Consider the following 16,653-nt stretch of genomic DNA (forward strand, 5'->3'; position numbering starts at 1 on the left):
TAGCAATCTTGGAAGTCTGGCGCATCACAAAAAAATCTAAAAGTAAAGAACCTGGGTGTTACACTTGACTCAGAACAAGATTTTAATTCACACATAAACAATGTCTCAGAGATTTCCTGTCATCATTTCAGAAACCTTGAAAGAGTAAAACCGTACCTCACTATGGAAGATGCCAAAAAGTAAGTACACTATATTCAGGAATACACTGGCTTCCAGTGTCACTGAGGATTTAAAATTGTTTTACTTATTTTTAAGTCTCTTAATGGTACAGCACCGAATATGTTCCAAACCGTTCCCTCAGGTCTTGTACCGCTGGCTTGCTCAAAATCCCCAAAACAAACTATAAGAAGTTTGGGGAAGTTTCTCCTGCACCAAAGGTTTGGAACAAACTCCCACCACGCATCAGACAAGCTGGTGATAGTTTTAAGAAACAAATGAAGACCTATTTCTACAATCTTGCTTTTAATTAATTGTATCTGTTTTATTTCTATTCTTTCTTATTTTATATCTTTAATTGTATTGATTTTATTGTGAAGCACTTTGAGCTGCATTTTATGTATGAAAGGTTCTGTTTAAATACATTTATTATTATTATTCTAAATATCACTATAGAATGAATGATAACTGATGTAACCCTAACATTAGAATAAAATCATTAATCAAAGATATTAGAACATCACTTAGAAGTAATAATCAATGATCTAATATGAACATTAATATAAAATATCAAACATAATTCACTTCATATCCAGAAAAACAGAATCTCTAACAACGTGATGACGTTTTCTCGTCATGATGCAGTGCGCGCAGAGGGCGTGTCCTGTGTCGTCAGACCCGGAAGTGATGTACATTCTACTGCCGTCTCTGAAAACAACATCAGCAGTTCCGTGTTTGTTCCGTTATTTTCCGGTGGGGGGGCAGTAACTCTGTGTTTTTCCGGTGGGGGGGCAGTAACTCTGTGTTTTTCCGGTGGGGGGGCAGTAACTCTATGTGTTTCTCCGGTGGGGGGGCAGTAACTCGGGGTTTTTCCGGTGGGGGGGCAGTCATGGGGGGCCAGTAGCTCGGGTTTCCGTGGAGCTGCAGCAGCTGCTCTCCGCCAGGGGGCGATGTGGATCCAGCCGGAGGAGGTGCTCCTCGTGGGGGCGCTGTGGGTCTGGGAGCGGGCCAACCCGTTCTTTATCCTTCAGAGGAGGAGGGGCCACGGCCGTGGGGGGGGGCTGTCCGGTGAGTACCAGTCCAGGCTGCATTACCCCCCCCACACATCCGGTCCCTGAGCTCGACCAGTATCACCAGCATCAGCTCGTTGCTATGAAGACGGACTTTGTTGTGTCACGTGACTGATTCAGATCGTCCATTTTCCTCTGGAGCCTTCCAAAGGTCAGGGTTAGGGTTAGTTAGGGCTAGGGTTAGGGTTAGTTAGGGTCAGAGTTAGTTAGGGTTAGTTAGGGTTAGGGTTAGTTAGGGTTAGTTAGGGTCAGGGTTAGGGTTAGTTAGGGTCAGGGTTAGTTAGGGTTAGGGTCAGGGTTAGTTAGGGTTAAGGTTAGTTAGGGTCAGGGTTAGTTAGGGTTAGGGTTAGTTAGGGTCAGAGTTAGGGTTAGTTAGGGTCAGGGTTAGTTAGGGTCAGAGTTAGGGTTAGTTAAGGTCAGGGTTAGTTAGGGTTAGGGTTAAGGTTAGTTAGGGTCAGGGTTAGTTAGGGTTAGTTAGGGTCAGAGTTAGGGTTAGTTAGGGTCAGAGTTAGGGTTAGTTAGGGTTAGGGTTAGTTAGGGTCAGGGTGAGTTAGGGTTAGGGTTAAGGTCAGCCATAATCCGAACTGTGTGAGCTCCATGAGGAGGAAAGGAGCTGACTGCTTCTGAATTTTTCTCCTTTAGCAGAGGAAACAAATCTATTTATTTATTTGTTCTGTTCACTGATTGTTCCTGTTTCCTCTGTTTGTGTCACAGAGCACCTCCTGTCTGTCTCTACTGTCTCAATAACGTTCATAGAATAAATATGCTGAGAGTTAGTGAAGTGTGAGGGATTTAAACTCTGCTGCTTGAGACTCATTATGATTGGGATCGGTCAGATGCTGCAAACAGCGCCCCCTGTATGTGAGCATGCTCGGGAAACCCTGTTGTTTAACTCTTCATTAACATGGTCCTCAGAAGATTCAGTCTCTGTGTGTTCAACTGGTCTCCGTCTGTCTCTGTGTACCTGTCTGTCTTACTGGTCTGTGTGTGTGCAGGTCTCCTGGTTGGGACTCTGGATGTGGTTTTGGACTCAAGTGCTCGAGTGGCTCCTTACAGAATCCTGTTACAGACGTCAGATTCTCAGATCTACTGGAACATCGCCTGTGGTGAGTCCACCAGACCGGACTGAACTGGACTGAACTGGACTGGACTGGACCGGAGCAGAGTGGCAGCAGTGGGAGGAGCTGAGTGTTGGTTGACCCTCGGCTGTGTCTTGCAGGCTCGTCCAGGAAGGAGATCACGGAGCACTGGGATTGGCTGGAGTCCAACCTGCTGCAGACCATATCCATCTTTGACAATGATGAAGACGTCACCACCTTCGTCAAAGGGAAGATCTGTGTATGTCCTTCCTTCTTGTTCTCTTCACTGCTCCTCTGCCTGTGGACCTGTCAGTGAGTGATGTCACTTCCCACAGGGCCTCATCGCGGAGGAAAACCGTCTGAAGCCGGGAGCGGAGCAGGAGGAGGATTGTGGGAAGTTTCGGGAGGCGGAGCTGAAGATGAGGAGGTTGTTCGGGATGCCTGATGAAGAGAAGCTGGTGAATTATTACTCCTGCAGCTACTGGAAAGGAAGAGTCCCGCGGCAGGGCTGGCTGTACCTGTCCGTCAACCACCTGTGCTTCTACTCCTTCCTGTTGGGCAAGGAGGGTACGAGCGGCCAATCACAGGCCAGAGTTTAATCCTGAGTTTTTTAATGTGTGTAGAACAGGAAACTCTTAATATTAATGTAGATATGTTGTTGTATTGTTGTTGTTATTGTCCCCCCCCCCAGTGTCCCTGGTGGTGCCGTGGACAGAGGTGACCCAGCTAGAGAAGAACGCCACCTTGCTGTTCCCGGAGAGCGTCCGTGTCAGCACGCGTCACATTGAACATTTCTTCTCCATGTTCCTCAACATCAACGACACCTTCAAGCTGATGGAGCAGCTGGCCAACATGGCCATGCGTCAGCTGCTGGACAACGAGGCGTTTGCTGCCGACTGTTCGCTGCCCAGACCCTGCAAGACCCTGAAGAACGTGTCTGCGCTGAAGAGGTCTCACTCGGATCAGTAATCGTGCACCAAGATTACAGGGTTCACCTGTTATCATATGTACAATATGTGCGCATGTCTTTTTGTGTCGTTTGTTTGTCTCTGATATTTGTTTATTTGTGATGTTTGTTTGTTTGTGATGTTTGTTTTCGTTGTTTGTCTGTTTTTCAATCAAATTGTAAGAGCATAGTCTCACATATCACAGTTAGTCTCATAGATCTTAACAAGAAGCAACATCCTCTGTTCTAAACCCTCAACAAGAGTCAAAGTACCAAAATAACCTTATAACAGGAAAAACTGTAGAAACCTGAGAGTCCCGTGTGAGGATCCGTCTCCCAGGACGGACACAAGTACAACAGATGCTGCATGGTGCTGATGTGTGTGTGGTGGTGATGTGTGTTTGGTGCTGATGTGTGTTTGGTTGTGATGTGTGTTTGCTTGTGATGTGTGTTTGGTGGTGATGTGTGTTTGGTGGTGATGTTTGGTTGTGATGTGTGTTTGGTTGTGATGTGTGTTTGGTTGTGATGTGTGTTTGGTGCTGATGTGTGTTTGGTGCTGATGTGTGTTTGGTGGTGATGTGTGTTTGCTTGTGATGTGTGTTTGGTGGTGATGTGTGTTTGGTGGTGATGTTTGGTTGTGATGTGTGTTTGGTTGTGATGTGTGTTTGGTTGTGATGTGTGTTTGGTTGTGATGTGTGTTTGCTTGTGATTTGTGTTTGGTTGTGATGTGTGTTTGGTTGTGATGTGTGTTTGCTTGTGATGTGTGTTTGGTTGTGATGTGTGTTTGCTTGTGATTTGTGTTTGGTTGTGATGTGTGTTTGGTTGTGATGTGTGTTTGGTTGTGATGTGTGTTTGGTTGTGATGTGTGTTTGGTTGTGATGTGTGTTTGCTTGTGATGTGTGTTTGGTTGTGATGTGTGTTTGGTTGTGATGTGTGTTTGGTTGTGATGTGTGTTTGGTTGTGATGTGTGTTTGCTTGTGATGTGTGTTTGCTTGTGATGTGTGTTTGGTTGTGATGTGTGTTTGGTTGTGATGTGTGTTTGCTTGTGATGTGTGTTTGGTTGTGATGTGTGTTTGGTTGTGATGTGTGTTTGGTTGTGATGTGTGTTTGGTTGTGATGTGTGTTTGCTTGTGATTTGTGTTTGGTTGTGATGTGTGTTTGGTTGTGATGTGTGTTTGCTTGTGATGTGTGTTTGGTTGTGATGTGTGTTTGCTTGTGATGTGTGTTTGCTTGTGATGTGTGTTTGGTTGTGATGTGTGTTTGCTTGTGATGTGTGTTTGGTTGTGATGTGTGTTTGCTTGTGATGTGTGTTTGGTTGTGATGTGTGTTTGCTTGTGATGTGTGTTTGCTTGTGATGTGTGTTTGGTTGTGATGTGTGTTTGGTTGTGATGTGTGTTTGCTTGTGATGTGTGTTTGCTTGTGATGTGTGTTTGGTTGTGATGTGTGTTTGGTTGTGATGTGTGTTTGGTTGTGATGTGTGTTTGGTTGTGATGTGTGTTTGCATGTGATGTGTGTTTGGTTGTGATGTGTGTTTGCTTGTGATGTGTGTTTGGTTGTGATGTGTGTTTGCTTGTGATGTGTGTTTGGTTGTGATTTGTGTTTGGTTGTGATGTGTGTTTGGTTGTGATGTGTGTTTGGTTGTGATGTGTGTTTGCTTGTGATGTGTGTTTGCTTGTGATGTGTGTTTGGTTGTGATGTGTGTTTGCTTGTTGGCAGGGATCTGGATGCGCGGGCAAAGAACGAGCGTTACCGTGCAATGTTTCGTCTGGTGCAGGACGAGCGTCTGGACGGACACACAGACTGTACGCTGTGGACACCGTTCGCCAAGATGCACGTGGTCGGACAATTGTTTATTTCCAACAACTACATCTGTTTCAACAGCAGAGAAGAAGATCTGTGTCAGCTGATCATTCCACTCAGAGAGGTAGGTAATCATGTCCTGTACGAAGAAGCAGAATTTGTGGTTATTGGAGTATCGGGGTAAATTACCGTAGGAACTTATGCTGAACGGACATAATCCTGGCTTACTTTGATAAGTCTGGCTAATTTATGTGAGAAATCCATGACTGTCTAAAATTAATTCCTGCTCAGGCACTATGGTAACTTATGCTTCAGAGCTAGCCTTCTCCGTACCAAGATTACGGTCTAGCTATGTTTAGCTGTTAGGGTTACACACACACACACACGCGCACACACGCACGCACACACGCATGCATGCACACACGCACACAAACACACACACACACACGCACATGCACACACAAAATAGAGGAAATGCTGGAATACTAACCTAATACAATACAAAGCTAAAAAGCTCATGTAAATCATAACCATCTCATCCTGTTCACTGAGCTCGTTACATATATCCTGTGCCAGATGTTTAATGTTAATTCAAGACCAATTGTTGTTAATAGAGCCAGAGAGCCCATTTTATTTATTGTTTTTGGTTGTTAGTCATTAATGTTTTATTTATTGAGGATATTTCAACATTTGAATGTACCCTAACCCACATGTCCGACTGAATATTTTTAAGAATTAGGTTCATTGCTCTTTGAAAGGGTTAACGTGCATGTTTATGCTATAAAACTGTCATTATATCCGTGGTATGAAATGGTTTAAAAATGATGACAATAATATTATTCATCACAATAATTTTTGGGCCAATATATCATCCAACAAAAATTGTTATTGTGTCAGGCCTACCTTAATATTTTTTATAATGCACCAAGTGTTAGGCTTCCTTGTTCAGTTTTACATATCCAAGCAAAATTGATATTGTACAAGGAAATATCCTTACCTGAATATATATTTAATCAGATCGAATCAAAACATTGTTAAACGGAATCGATTAATAATAAGCAATAATTAAGTGTGGCTGTTGAAGGATGTCATGAAAATTAAAATGGCCCTTGACAGATAAAAGGTTCCCTACCCCTGACTTAGCCTGACTGTGTTTGTTTCTCTGGGTAACTGAAAGATATCCTGGGTAAGTTGATCTCACTTCATAGTGCGCCAACATGAGTTTAAATTATTTTAATAGAAACATATATCTAACAATGTTGATGTATCCAGGATTTTACCCATAATCCTCTGTTCCTCAGGTGTCCATTGTGGAGAAGGCGGACAGCAGCAGTGTGTTACCATGCCCTGTGTCAATCAGCACCAAGAACAAAATGAATTTCCTGTTTGCTAACCTCAAAGACAGAGACTTCCTGGTTCAACGCATCTCCGACTTCCTCCAGCGAACCCCTGACAGTGCTTGGGGCAACAGCAGCCCGCTGTCTCTGATTGGACACTCGGTACGTCACCCATTGTCAAAAGCGGTTTTCAGACGTAGTAGTTCTAATTTTGTCCCTCTCTGCGATTGAGTGTGACACCACTGTACTGACCACTGTAGACAATGACCAAATTACTGGCACAGAGGAAATTATCCAATTCGTGTCTGAAAGTGTTTTTTTCTTTTGGTTTGTTAACAACCTGATCCTCTGTCGTCCAATCACAGAGAAGAGTTGATTTAATTTCACTTTCATTTAGATTTTTTGTCCTCAGGGGTCTTCCAGTGTCCCTTCCTCCTCATCTGGAGGATCTCAGTCTGCCCACAGGGGGCGCCAGTACCACTCCGGTCTGCCCACAGCCAGTCAGAGTCTGTTGCAGCTCTACTACCAAGACACTCCTGAGGACCTGGGTCCCAAAGCCGTGAGTTCATGTCCCAGAATGGATCATATTGGTAGTGTGATGAAGTTCTGGTTCTGTTACTGAGTAGAACTGTTAGTGTAATGAAGTTGGTCCTCTCCCCCTCACCTCCCCTGCAGATGAAGGAGAAGATGAAGGAGGAGTCGTGGAACATCCATTTCTCAGAGTTTGGTCGAGGAGTTTGTATGTACAGAACATCAAGAACCAGGGAACTGGTTCTCAACGGGATCCCAGAAGGTCTGAGAGGAGAGCTGTGGCTACTGTTCTCTGGTCAGTATCCATTCATTCATTCAATAACTCATTAGCTCATTCAGTAATTCATTCATTCGTTCATTGATCACTTAGGGGCACAGAATGAGATGGTGACCCACCCAGGTTACTATGGAGACCTGGTGGAGCAGGCCATGGGGCGTTGTTCATTGGCGACAGAGGAAATCGAGCGCGACCTCCATCGCTCGATGCCTGAACACCGAGCGTTCCAGAACGAGACGGGCATCACCGCGCTGCGCCGCGTCCTCACCGCCTACGCCCATCGCAACCCCTGCATCGGATACTGTCAGGTCATTATGTCACATCAAATATATGATTTAAAACGGGTAACAATTAAAATAACGGCAGGTGAAATATTATAATATTAAAAAGTTTTCATTAAAAGAAATTGTAAAATATTTGATTTTTAAAAAATAATCAGAAGGGAGTGGCTGTGGTTACACACCCGTCAATGGTGTAGGCCGGAGCCCTTCAGTATATACATTGAATAAAGATTGAGGTTATCTGCCCCCCCGACAGGCCATGAACATTGTCACCTCTGTCCTGCTTCTCTACTGTACGGAGGAAGAAGCCTTCTGGCTGTTGGTGGCGCTGTGTGAGCGAATGCTGCCCGACTATTACAACACCCGGGTTGTAGGTCAGTAACAGTCTGTGACCTCTGTGACCTCTGTGACCACCGGCTCTCAGATGAGGGGGGGGCGCTGTGTGACATAGTGTGTGTTCCTGCAGGAGCTCTGGTGGATCAGGGTGTGTTTGAGGAGCTCACCCGGGCGTTCCTCCCCCTGCTGTACGAACACATGCAGGACCTGGGCGTCATCTCCACCATCAGCCTGTCGTGGTTCCTCACCCTCTTCCTGTCAGTGATGCCGTTTGACAGCGCCGTCCTATTGGTCGACTGCTTCTTCTACGAGGGCATCAAGGTCATCTTCCAGGTACTGAGCCACTTGTTACTGACTGCTTATTGGTTTAGTTCTAACTGGTAACTGACTGGTTGCATCTCTCTTGTCCTCTGACCTCTGACCTCTGCCACCTGTAACCACACTACTTCCTAACTCCGAATTTACCTCCAGGTGGCGCTGACTGTCCTCCACGACAACATGGACGCCCTGCTGTTCTGCAGTGACGAGGGAGAAGCTATGACCATCCTGGGCAGGTACTGACAGAGGACAGGTAGAGACAGTGGACAGGTAGAGACGAGGTGGAAAGGTAGAGACAGTGGACAGGTAGAGACAAGGGACAGGTAGAGACAGTGGACAAGTACAGACAGTGGACAGGTAGAGACAGTGGACAGGTAGAGACAAGGGACAGGTAGAGACAAGGTGGAAAGGTAGAGACAAGGGACAGGTAGAGACGAGGTGGAAAGGTAGAGACAAGGTGGAAAGGTAGAGACAAGGGACAGGTAGAGACAAGGTGGAAAGGTAGAGACAAGGTGGAAAGGTAGAGACAAGGGACAGGTAGAGACAAGGGACAGGTAGAGACAGTGGACAGGTAGAGACAAGGTGGAAAGGTACTGACAGAGGACAGGTAGAGACAAGGGACAGGTAGAGACAAGGTGGAAAGGTAGAGACAAGGTGGAAAGGTAGAGACAAGGGACAGGTAGAGACGAGGTGGAAAGGTAGAGACAGTGGACAGGTAGAGACAAGGTGGAAAGGTAGAGACAAGGGACAGGTAGAGACAGTGGACAGGTAGAGACAAGGTGGAAAGGTAGAGACAGTGGACAGGTAGAGACAGTGGACAGGTAGAGACAAGGTGGAAAGGTAGAGACAAGGGACAGGTAGAGACAATGGACAGGTAGAGACAGTGGACAGGTAGAGACAAGGTGGACAGGTAGAGACAAGGTGGACAGGTAGAGACAGTGGACAGGTAGAGACAGTGGACAGGTAGAGACAAGGTGGAAAGGTAGAGACAAGGGACAGGTAGAGACAGTGGACAAGTACAGACAGTGGACAGGTAGAGACAGTGGACAGGTAGAGACAAGGGACAGGTAGAGACAAGGTTGACAGGTAGAGACAAGGTTGACAGGTAGAGACAGTGGACAGGTAGAGACAAGGTGGAAAGGTAGAGAGTTGACAGACAGAGACAATGGACAGGTAGAGACAAGGTGGAAAGGTAGAGACAGTGGACAGGTAGAGACAAGGTGGACAGGTAGAGACAAGGTGGACAGGTAGAGAGTTGACAGACAGAGACAGTGGACAGGTAGAGACAGTGGACAGGTAGAGACAGTGGACAAGTACAGACAGTGGACAGGTAGAGACAGTGGACAGGTAGAGACAGTGGACAAGTACAGACAGTGGACAGGTAGAGACAGTGGACAAGTACAGACAGTGGACAGGTAGAGACAGTGGACAAGTACAGACAGTGGACAGGTAGAGACAGTGGACAAGTACAGACAGTAGACAGGTAGAGACAGTGGACAGGTAGAGAGTTGACAGGTAGAGACAGTGGACAAGTACAGACAGTGGACAGGTAGAGACAGTGGACAGGTAGAGACAAGGTGGAAAGGTAGAGACAAGGTGGAAAGGTAGAGACAAGGGACAGGTAGAGACGAGGTGGAAAGGTAGAGACAAGGTGGAAAGGTAGAGACAAGGGACAGGTAGAGACAAGGTGGAAAGGTAGAGACAAGGTGGAAAGGTAGAGACAAGGGACAGGTAGAGACGAGGTGGAAAGGTAGAGACAGTGGACAGGTAGAGACAAGGGACAGGTAGAGACAGTGGACAAGTACAGACAGTGGACAGGTAGAGACAGTGGACAGGTAGAGACAAGGGACAGGTAGAGACAAGGTTGACAGGTAGAGACAGTGGACAGGTAGAGACAAGGTGGAAAGGTAGAGAGTTGACAGACAGAGACAGTGGACAGGTAGAGAGTTGACAGGTAGAGACAATGGACAGGTAGAGACAAGGTGGAAAGGTAGAGACAGTGGACAGGTAGAGACAAGGTGGACAGGTAGAGAGTTGACAGACAGAGACAGTGGACAGGTAGAGACAGTGGACAGGTAGAGACAGTGGACAAGTACAGACAGTGGACAGGTAGAGACAGTGGACAGGTAGAGACAGTGGACAAGTACAGACAGTGGACAGGTAGAGACAGTGGACAAGTACAGACAGTGGACAGGTAGAGACAGTGGACAAGTACAGACAGTAGACAGGTAGAGACAGTGGACAGGTAGAGAGTTGACAGGTAGAGACAGTGGACAAGTACAGACAGTGGACAGGTAGAGAGTTGACAGGTAGAGACAGTGGACAGGTACAGACAGTGGACAGGTAGAGACAGTGGACAGGTAGAGACAGTGGACAGGTAGAGACAGTGGACAGGTAGAGACAGTGGACAAGTAGAGAGTTGACAGGTAGAGAGTTGACAGGTAGAGACAGTGGACAAGTAGAGAGTTGACAGGTAGAGACAGTGGACAAGTACAGACAGTGGACAGGTAGAGACAGTGGACAAGTACAGACAGTGGACAGGTAGAGACAGTGGACAAGTACAGACAGTAGACAGGTAGAGACAGTGGACAGGTAGAGAGTTGACAGGTAGAGACAGTGGACAAGTACAGACAGTGGACAGGTAGAGAGTTGACAGGTAGAGACAGTGGACAGGTACAGACAGTGGACAGGTAGAGACAGTGGACAGGTAGAGACAGTGGACAGGTAGAGACAGTGGACAGGTAGAGACAGTGGACAAGTAGAGAGTTGACAGGTAGAGACAGTGGACAAGTACAGACAGTGGACAGGTAGAGACAAGGTGGAAAGGTAGAGAGTTGACAGGCGGAGACAAGGTGGACAGGTAGAGACAGTGGACAAGTACAGACAGTGGACTGGTAGAGAGTTGACAGGCGGAGACAGTGGACAGGTAGAGAGTTGACAGGTAGAGACAGTGGACAGGTAGAAACAGTGGACAAGTACAGACAGTGGACTGGTAGAGATTGGACAGTTGGACATGTTAATCTAAAATCTAAAATGTGTTTGAATCTAGGTACCTGGATAATGTTGTGAATAAACAGACAGTGGCCCCGCCCATCCCTCACCTGCATGCCCTGCTGACGAGCGGAGATTCCCCCCCCCCTGAAATCGACGTCTTTGACCTCATCAAGTCGTCCTATGAGGTAATTTATCTGTGTCCATCTATTCCTCTATCCATCTGTCTGTCCATCTGTCCAACCATATGTCAGCTTCCGTCTCCTGAGACAGTTTCTTCTTCTCTGAGCAGAAGTTTGGTAGCCTGCGCTCTGATGTCATCGAGCAGATGAGGTTTAAACAAAGGTTAAAGGTCATCCAATCCCTGGAGGACACGGCCAAGAGGAGTGTGGTATGTCCTGATAGCATGCTAAAAGAGAATGCTAACATGCTAATGCAGATGGAGTGTTTATACATGTGTGTGTGTCCAGGTGAGGGCGATGATGACCGAGTCGGCTTTCAGTATCGACGAGCTCGAGGACCTCTTCTGTCTCTTTAAGGTAAAAACCAGAATCATTCCGAGCTGTATTGCATCAAAGTGGCCACGTCATTTATCCTTCTGAGCTTACCCGCTCCGTACCAGGATTACGGTCTTGCTCTGTTTAGATGCGTCGCAAAGAAAGTCAGACAGGTGGAAAAAAGTTGTCAATAAAAGGTAACTTGCAAAGTTTTTGTCACGCTTGTGCACTTAATATCTTTGATCAGAATTAACTAAATAATTAGAAAGTTTGTCAAAGTTCTGTTGAATCTTTTATTAGTATTATTTTCAAGCTGTGAAAAGTGCAGTGATTCCGTCGTCTCCTGCAGTAAAATGCAAAGTTAAACCAAATTCAAAAAGGCAGCAGGTGTAGATCTGATTGATTTGGTGTGAACTCTTCCTGTAGCTGCAGATCAAACTGGATCCATCTTCCTACACAACTCTGTAGATTTTAAATCATGAATTAACTTCAGCATGTTGTGATTCAAACCTGTGGAGTTAAACAAGTCAAAGAGCCCCTCATCACTTCATTTTCACATGTGCTCGTATAATCCTCATCTGTTGTGTAAACTCTCACATTCAGTCAGAGTTTCTGTCCTGACGTCTCCTTTGCCTCGTTGATCACCACATGTTTAATTTCTTGGTAAATACGAGTTTGAATTCTTCATTGAGCTCGATGATTATCTGTTGATCTGCTGCAGAAGAACACGCCAAAAGTGTTTTATCTTTCAGGGACATTTTGTCCTCTTTTCTACAGTTGATTATTCTGGGGTGAATAAACATGACAAAAACAAGGCTTATTAAAGCCTGGTTTATTACAGCCTGGATAGAACCACACTTGATAAGACACTGAATGAATTGTGTTAGTGGAACAACTTAAGCCTGAAGTAGAAGTTGAAGCTAATTCCAGCTGGACCTTTTCATTTAAATCAGGATTAGTTTATCTACTTTGATGGAATACCCCCCTGTTTGGGTCATGTTAGTTTTTCTTTACTTGCTTACATTTGTATTTGTTTGATGTGTTGACTTGTTTTCAATCAATCAATCACATTTTATTTTTTGTAGCCCATATTCACAAATCACAGTTGTCTCATAAATAATATATTGAAAAATATGTCATATATCGATGTTAACAAGGATCAACTTCCTCTGTTCTTAACTCAACAAGAGTCAAATAGAAACTAAGTGATCAGTGAATAAAGCTCAGTCTCATGTGAGGATCCTCTCCCAGGACACACACATGCTGATGGAACTGAACACAACAACACAACAACACAACAACAGGATTTAGTACATGAGAAGAACCAGTTTGTAACTTCATGTTTAAAGTGTTTATACATAAAGTCTGATGGAGATGAAGGAGCAGATGAACTGAGAAGTTCCTGATGGTAGAAGATGTGAGGAGTCATGTTGTGTATCCAGAAGTCTTGTTGTTGTCATAGTCCATAATCAGGATCCACCATGATTCTTGTTGATTATTTTTGTTTATGTGTTACATTTATTTGTTTATATTTGTTTAGTTTGTTGTGTTGATTTGTTTGTTTTTGTTGCCCTCTTCAGTCCAAACACATGACGAGTTGTTACTGGGGCTCCAGCAGTTCTGCAGCCGAACGCCATGACCCCAGTCTTCCGTACCTGGAGCAGTATCATATCGACCTGGCTCAGTTCTCTCAGCTGTTCTCCTCGCTAACCCCCTGGGTCTGTGGAAGCCACACCCCCTCTCTGTCAGCCCGCCTCTTCAGACTCCTGGACCAGAACCAGGATGGACTGGTCAACTTCAAAGAGTTTGTCACCGGACTCAGTGAGTCCACTTCCTGTAAACCATAGTTCTGGTTCCGATGTCTCTTACCAGGGGCAGATATTTCATCTCAGCGGTGCAATTCCTGAGGGAATACATCCAATAGTAGAGAAGCACCACCCATAGTGTCAAATATAGCTTCTAATATTAATGATCTATTAATTGGCTGCAAGGACCCGTTTTGGATTGCTTTGAATACTTTTCTTCTTCTTCTGTTGCAAAATAAATTGCATGTAAACTACTTTGAAACTCACAAAGTTGCACAGGTGCATCAGGTCTGCTGAAAATGTTCGTATTTCTATGTGAAGGGAAAGAGGTTCCTCCTATTCATTTCGTCCAGAAAAAATGTAATTTGGCTCACATGTGTATCATGCCCAAGACGCACAAATAATCCTCTTGCCCTGACCACACCCATCAGGAAGTCGGACATTTTGGATTGAACATGCAAATGTGGCGTGATTTGGGGCGTTTTGACACGTGCTACAAAATCCTGCTCCTACAGATTTCATCCGATCGACTTCAAATGTATTGTTTGTGATGGAGGGACTTTCTGAGTTTTAGTCAGGGGGTCTGGTCGTGGCCTGATTGTGAATTTCAATGATTTGCTATGAAACAGGAAGTGATTTTAACATCCATGTATATTGTCCAATCTGCCTCAAACATCACATGTACGACAAATGTCCAGCTTTGAACAGATCCATATGATAATATTCAATTATAGTCATAGCACCCCCTAGCTGTTACAGGAAATGTCATATTTTACATTTAGGTAGTCTTATAGGCCTTACAAAGGGCTTAAAAAGCACCAAGTTTGACATTGAAAATGTCATTGAAGAACACTGTTCGTAGGACGGAAAATGAAACAGGATGTTACCTTGATAACCACAAATCCTGCTTCGTAGTACAGGGTCTAGATCATATGACCATCCTGATCAAAACATTATTCTTGTAAGTTAAACTACAAAGTTTTCTTATCCAGCTATGAGCGCGTTCATGCGACAGAGGCCGAGTCTTCTGTATGATTGAAAACTTTGAATTAAATATGAAGTTAAGCCTGCTTCAACACGTGAGTACATGGTTCTCTCAGTTAATGTGTTCTCTCTGTTTCTACAGGTGGGATGTCGCATGGAGACATGATGGAAAAACTTAAACTGTTGTACAAGCTCCACCTCCCCCCAGGTAACCCTCTACCCCCCACATCACATGTGACCTTGACACAGGATCAAACATGGTGGTCTGGTCTGACAAGTTACCCAAGGACACCAAATCATTTCATCAGTTTATTCATCTATCAGTTAGTTTATTGGTCTTTGTCTTTTGTCCTCATGCGTTTGTTTATATATTTGTTTGTTTGTGTTTAAGCTCTATGTCCTGAGGAGGCGGAGTCTGCTCTGGAGGCGACACACTTTTTTACAAAGGATAAACAACGAGGTGAAAATTGATCAAATATAAATAAACATTTGTTCAATATATTTACACTGTAAATATACATATATTTATACAAAGTCGTTATATATATATATAATATATATATATAATATATATTTTTTAATGTGTGTAAAAAGTATGATGTAATTCATTAATCTGTTTCTTTTTCTTCAGAGTCTCACTTCCTGTCTGATCCGGACTCTTTGCGTCAGCAGGAAGTGACCATAGGTTTGTGATGCTGTGATTGGACAAAACCTGTAGTTGCTCTCCTGACAATGATGTCATATATAATGAGTTCACCAGCCCTGCTGTGATACCTGCAATATGACATCAATGATGGGGGCGTGGCCAGAGGCCACAGTTCAGAACAGGAATTATGACGTCACTGGACGAACACACACATCTCAGAAACTCACACTGTTAATGATTGATTGATCTCTGTGAACAGGTGAGGAGGGGACAGATGCAGCTGGAGACAGTGAGGAGAAGAAAGGTAAATGATGAAGTTTAGGTCAATGTTGCAGGCATCGTCCGCTCGGAGGTTCCTGACCTTTGACCTGTGTTGTGTTTCAGAGGAAAAGGTGAAGGACTACAGGTACTACCTGAGGATGTGGGCCAAAGAGAAGGAACCCAAGTCAGAGACCATCAAAGACCTGCCTCGCATGAACCAGGTAAGAACGTGTCAGGTGTTCGCTAAGGCTGAGGTGTGTACGTGTGTTAACGTTTGTGTGTGTGTGTGCGTGTGTAGGAGCAGTTCATTGAGTTGTGTAAGACTCTCTACAACATGTTCAGTGAGGAGCCTCTGGAGCAGCAGCTTTATCACTCCATCGCCACTGTGGCCAGTTTGCTGCTGCGCATCGGCGAGGTCGGCAAGAAGTTCAACAATGGAACCAAAAAGATTGAGACCGCTGATGCACAGGCCCCGCCCCCTTCTCAGAGGGAGGAGGGGCCAGGTGGAACCCGGTTGTGCGAGGCGCTAGCTGACGCCCACCTGGAGCCGCAACCTCTGCACATGTCCGACGAGGAAGCCAAAGATGACATGTCACTGTCGTCACACTCAGTGGGGAGTCCTGGCTCGCTGCAGTGCAAGGACATGGCCGACGACTCCGTGCTGATTGGTGGAGAGCAGCGACAGGGCAATGTCTTGGATGTTGATTGGTCAATCACCTTTGAGCAGGTACTTGCGTCACTGCTGACGGAGCCACCGCTTGTTGATTACTTTGAGAGGAAGGTGGACATCCAGAGCAAGATCGTCAGCTGTAAGACTCAGCGGGCAGTGGAGCGCCAGATTAGCTCCGCCTCCGACCAGGAAGTCCCCCAGCAGTCTGTCTGACTCGCCTTATCTGTCCTGATTGATGCTTAATCCTGTATAAAGGCACTAACAGTTTTTAATGTCCAAACATCTGATCAATTAATACAAAATCTTGCACAGGAGGTGCAGAAACAGGAAACAGAAAGTTTAGGAACATAAAGTGAGAAATAATTAAGGTCACTTTATTTAGAGGAAATCAAATTGGTGTTCAATGTTTTTATTGACACTTTTATTTTGATGTGTGTGATGACGCTGTTTATTTCCTGTTGACTGATGATTTCTGATGATTTTAAATCCATTGTGTTGATCTGTATTGTTCTAATAAACACTACTTCTTTTTTGTTGTCCCGTGGATTTAAAAATAAAAATATGAAGTTTTATTTTCTGATGATTTTTATTGTTTAATATTTTATGTTTATGTTTAATTTTTTATACACAAATATTGAAATCTTCACATCAATGTTTATTGTATGAAA

General features: G+C 44.8%; 1 protein-coding gene across 2 annotated transcripts; it reads left to right on the plus strand.

Annotated features, from left to right (window-relative positions):
* The first annotated feature begins 1,074 nt into the window (after positions 1 to 1,074).
* LOC133011577 (TBC1 domain family member 9B) lies at positions 1,075 to 16,515 on the plus strand. 2 transcript variants are annotated; one of them, XM_061079335.1, is made up of 23 exons: positions 1,075 to 1,224; positions 2,222 to 2,332; positions 2,446 to 2,564; positions 2,641 to 2,872; positions 2,997 to 3,255; positions 4,968 to 5,175; positions 6,353 to 6,550; positions 6,786 to 6,947; positions 7,064 to 7,214; positions 7,290 to 7,504; positions 7,734 to 7,851; positions 7,944 to 8,146; positions 8,285 to 8,367; positions 11,181 to 11,310; positions 11,415 to 11,513; positions 11,593 to 11,661; positions 13,200 to 13,440; positions 14,551 to 14,616; positions 14,800 to 14,868; positions 15,040 to 15,093; positions 15,314 to 15,358; positions 15,439 to 15,536; positions 15,614 to 16,515. In XM_061079335.1, the coding sequence occupies exons 1-23, from the start codon at positions 1,107 to 1,109 to the stop codon at positions 16,196 to 16,198; spliced, it is 3,633 nt and encodes a 1,210-aa protein (XP_060935318.1). In that variant the 5' UTR covers positions 1,075 to 1,106; the 3' UTR covers positions 16,199 to 16,515. The 2 variants fall into 2 exon arrangements, with proteins under 2 accessions (XP_060935318.1, XP_060935319.1); XM_061079336.1 differs by having other exon boundaries at positions 6,801 to 6,947.
* Positions 16,516 to 16,653: the final 138 nt, after the last annotated feature.

Source organism: Limanda limanda, chromosome 10 (genome assembly GCF_963576545.1).
Source record: "Limanda limanda chromosome 10, fLimLim1.1, whole genome shotgun sequence".
NCBI lineage: Eukaryota > Metazoa > Chordata > Actinopteri > Pleuronectiformes > Pleuronectidae > Limanda > Limanda limanda.

Bases quoted from the DNA above. Each gene is read 5' to 3' on its own strand.
- LOC133011577 (XM_061079335.1), top strand. From the start codon at position 1,107: ATGTGGATCCAGCCGGAGGAGGTGCTCCTCGTGGGGGCGCTGTGGGTC. The intron at 3,256-4,967 runs GTCTCACTCGGA...GCTTGTTGGCAG, and splicing joins AACGTGTCTGCGCTGAAGAG to GGATCTGGATGCGCGGGCAA. The intron at 11,311-11,414 runs GTAATTTATCTG...TTCTCTGAGCAG, and splicing joins TCATCAAGTCGTCCTATGAG to AAGTTTGGTAGCCTGCGCTC.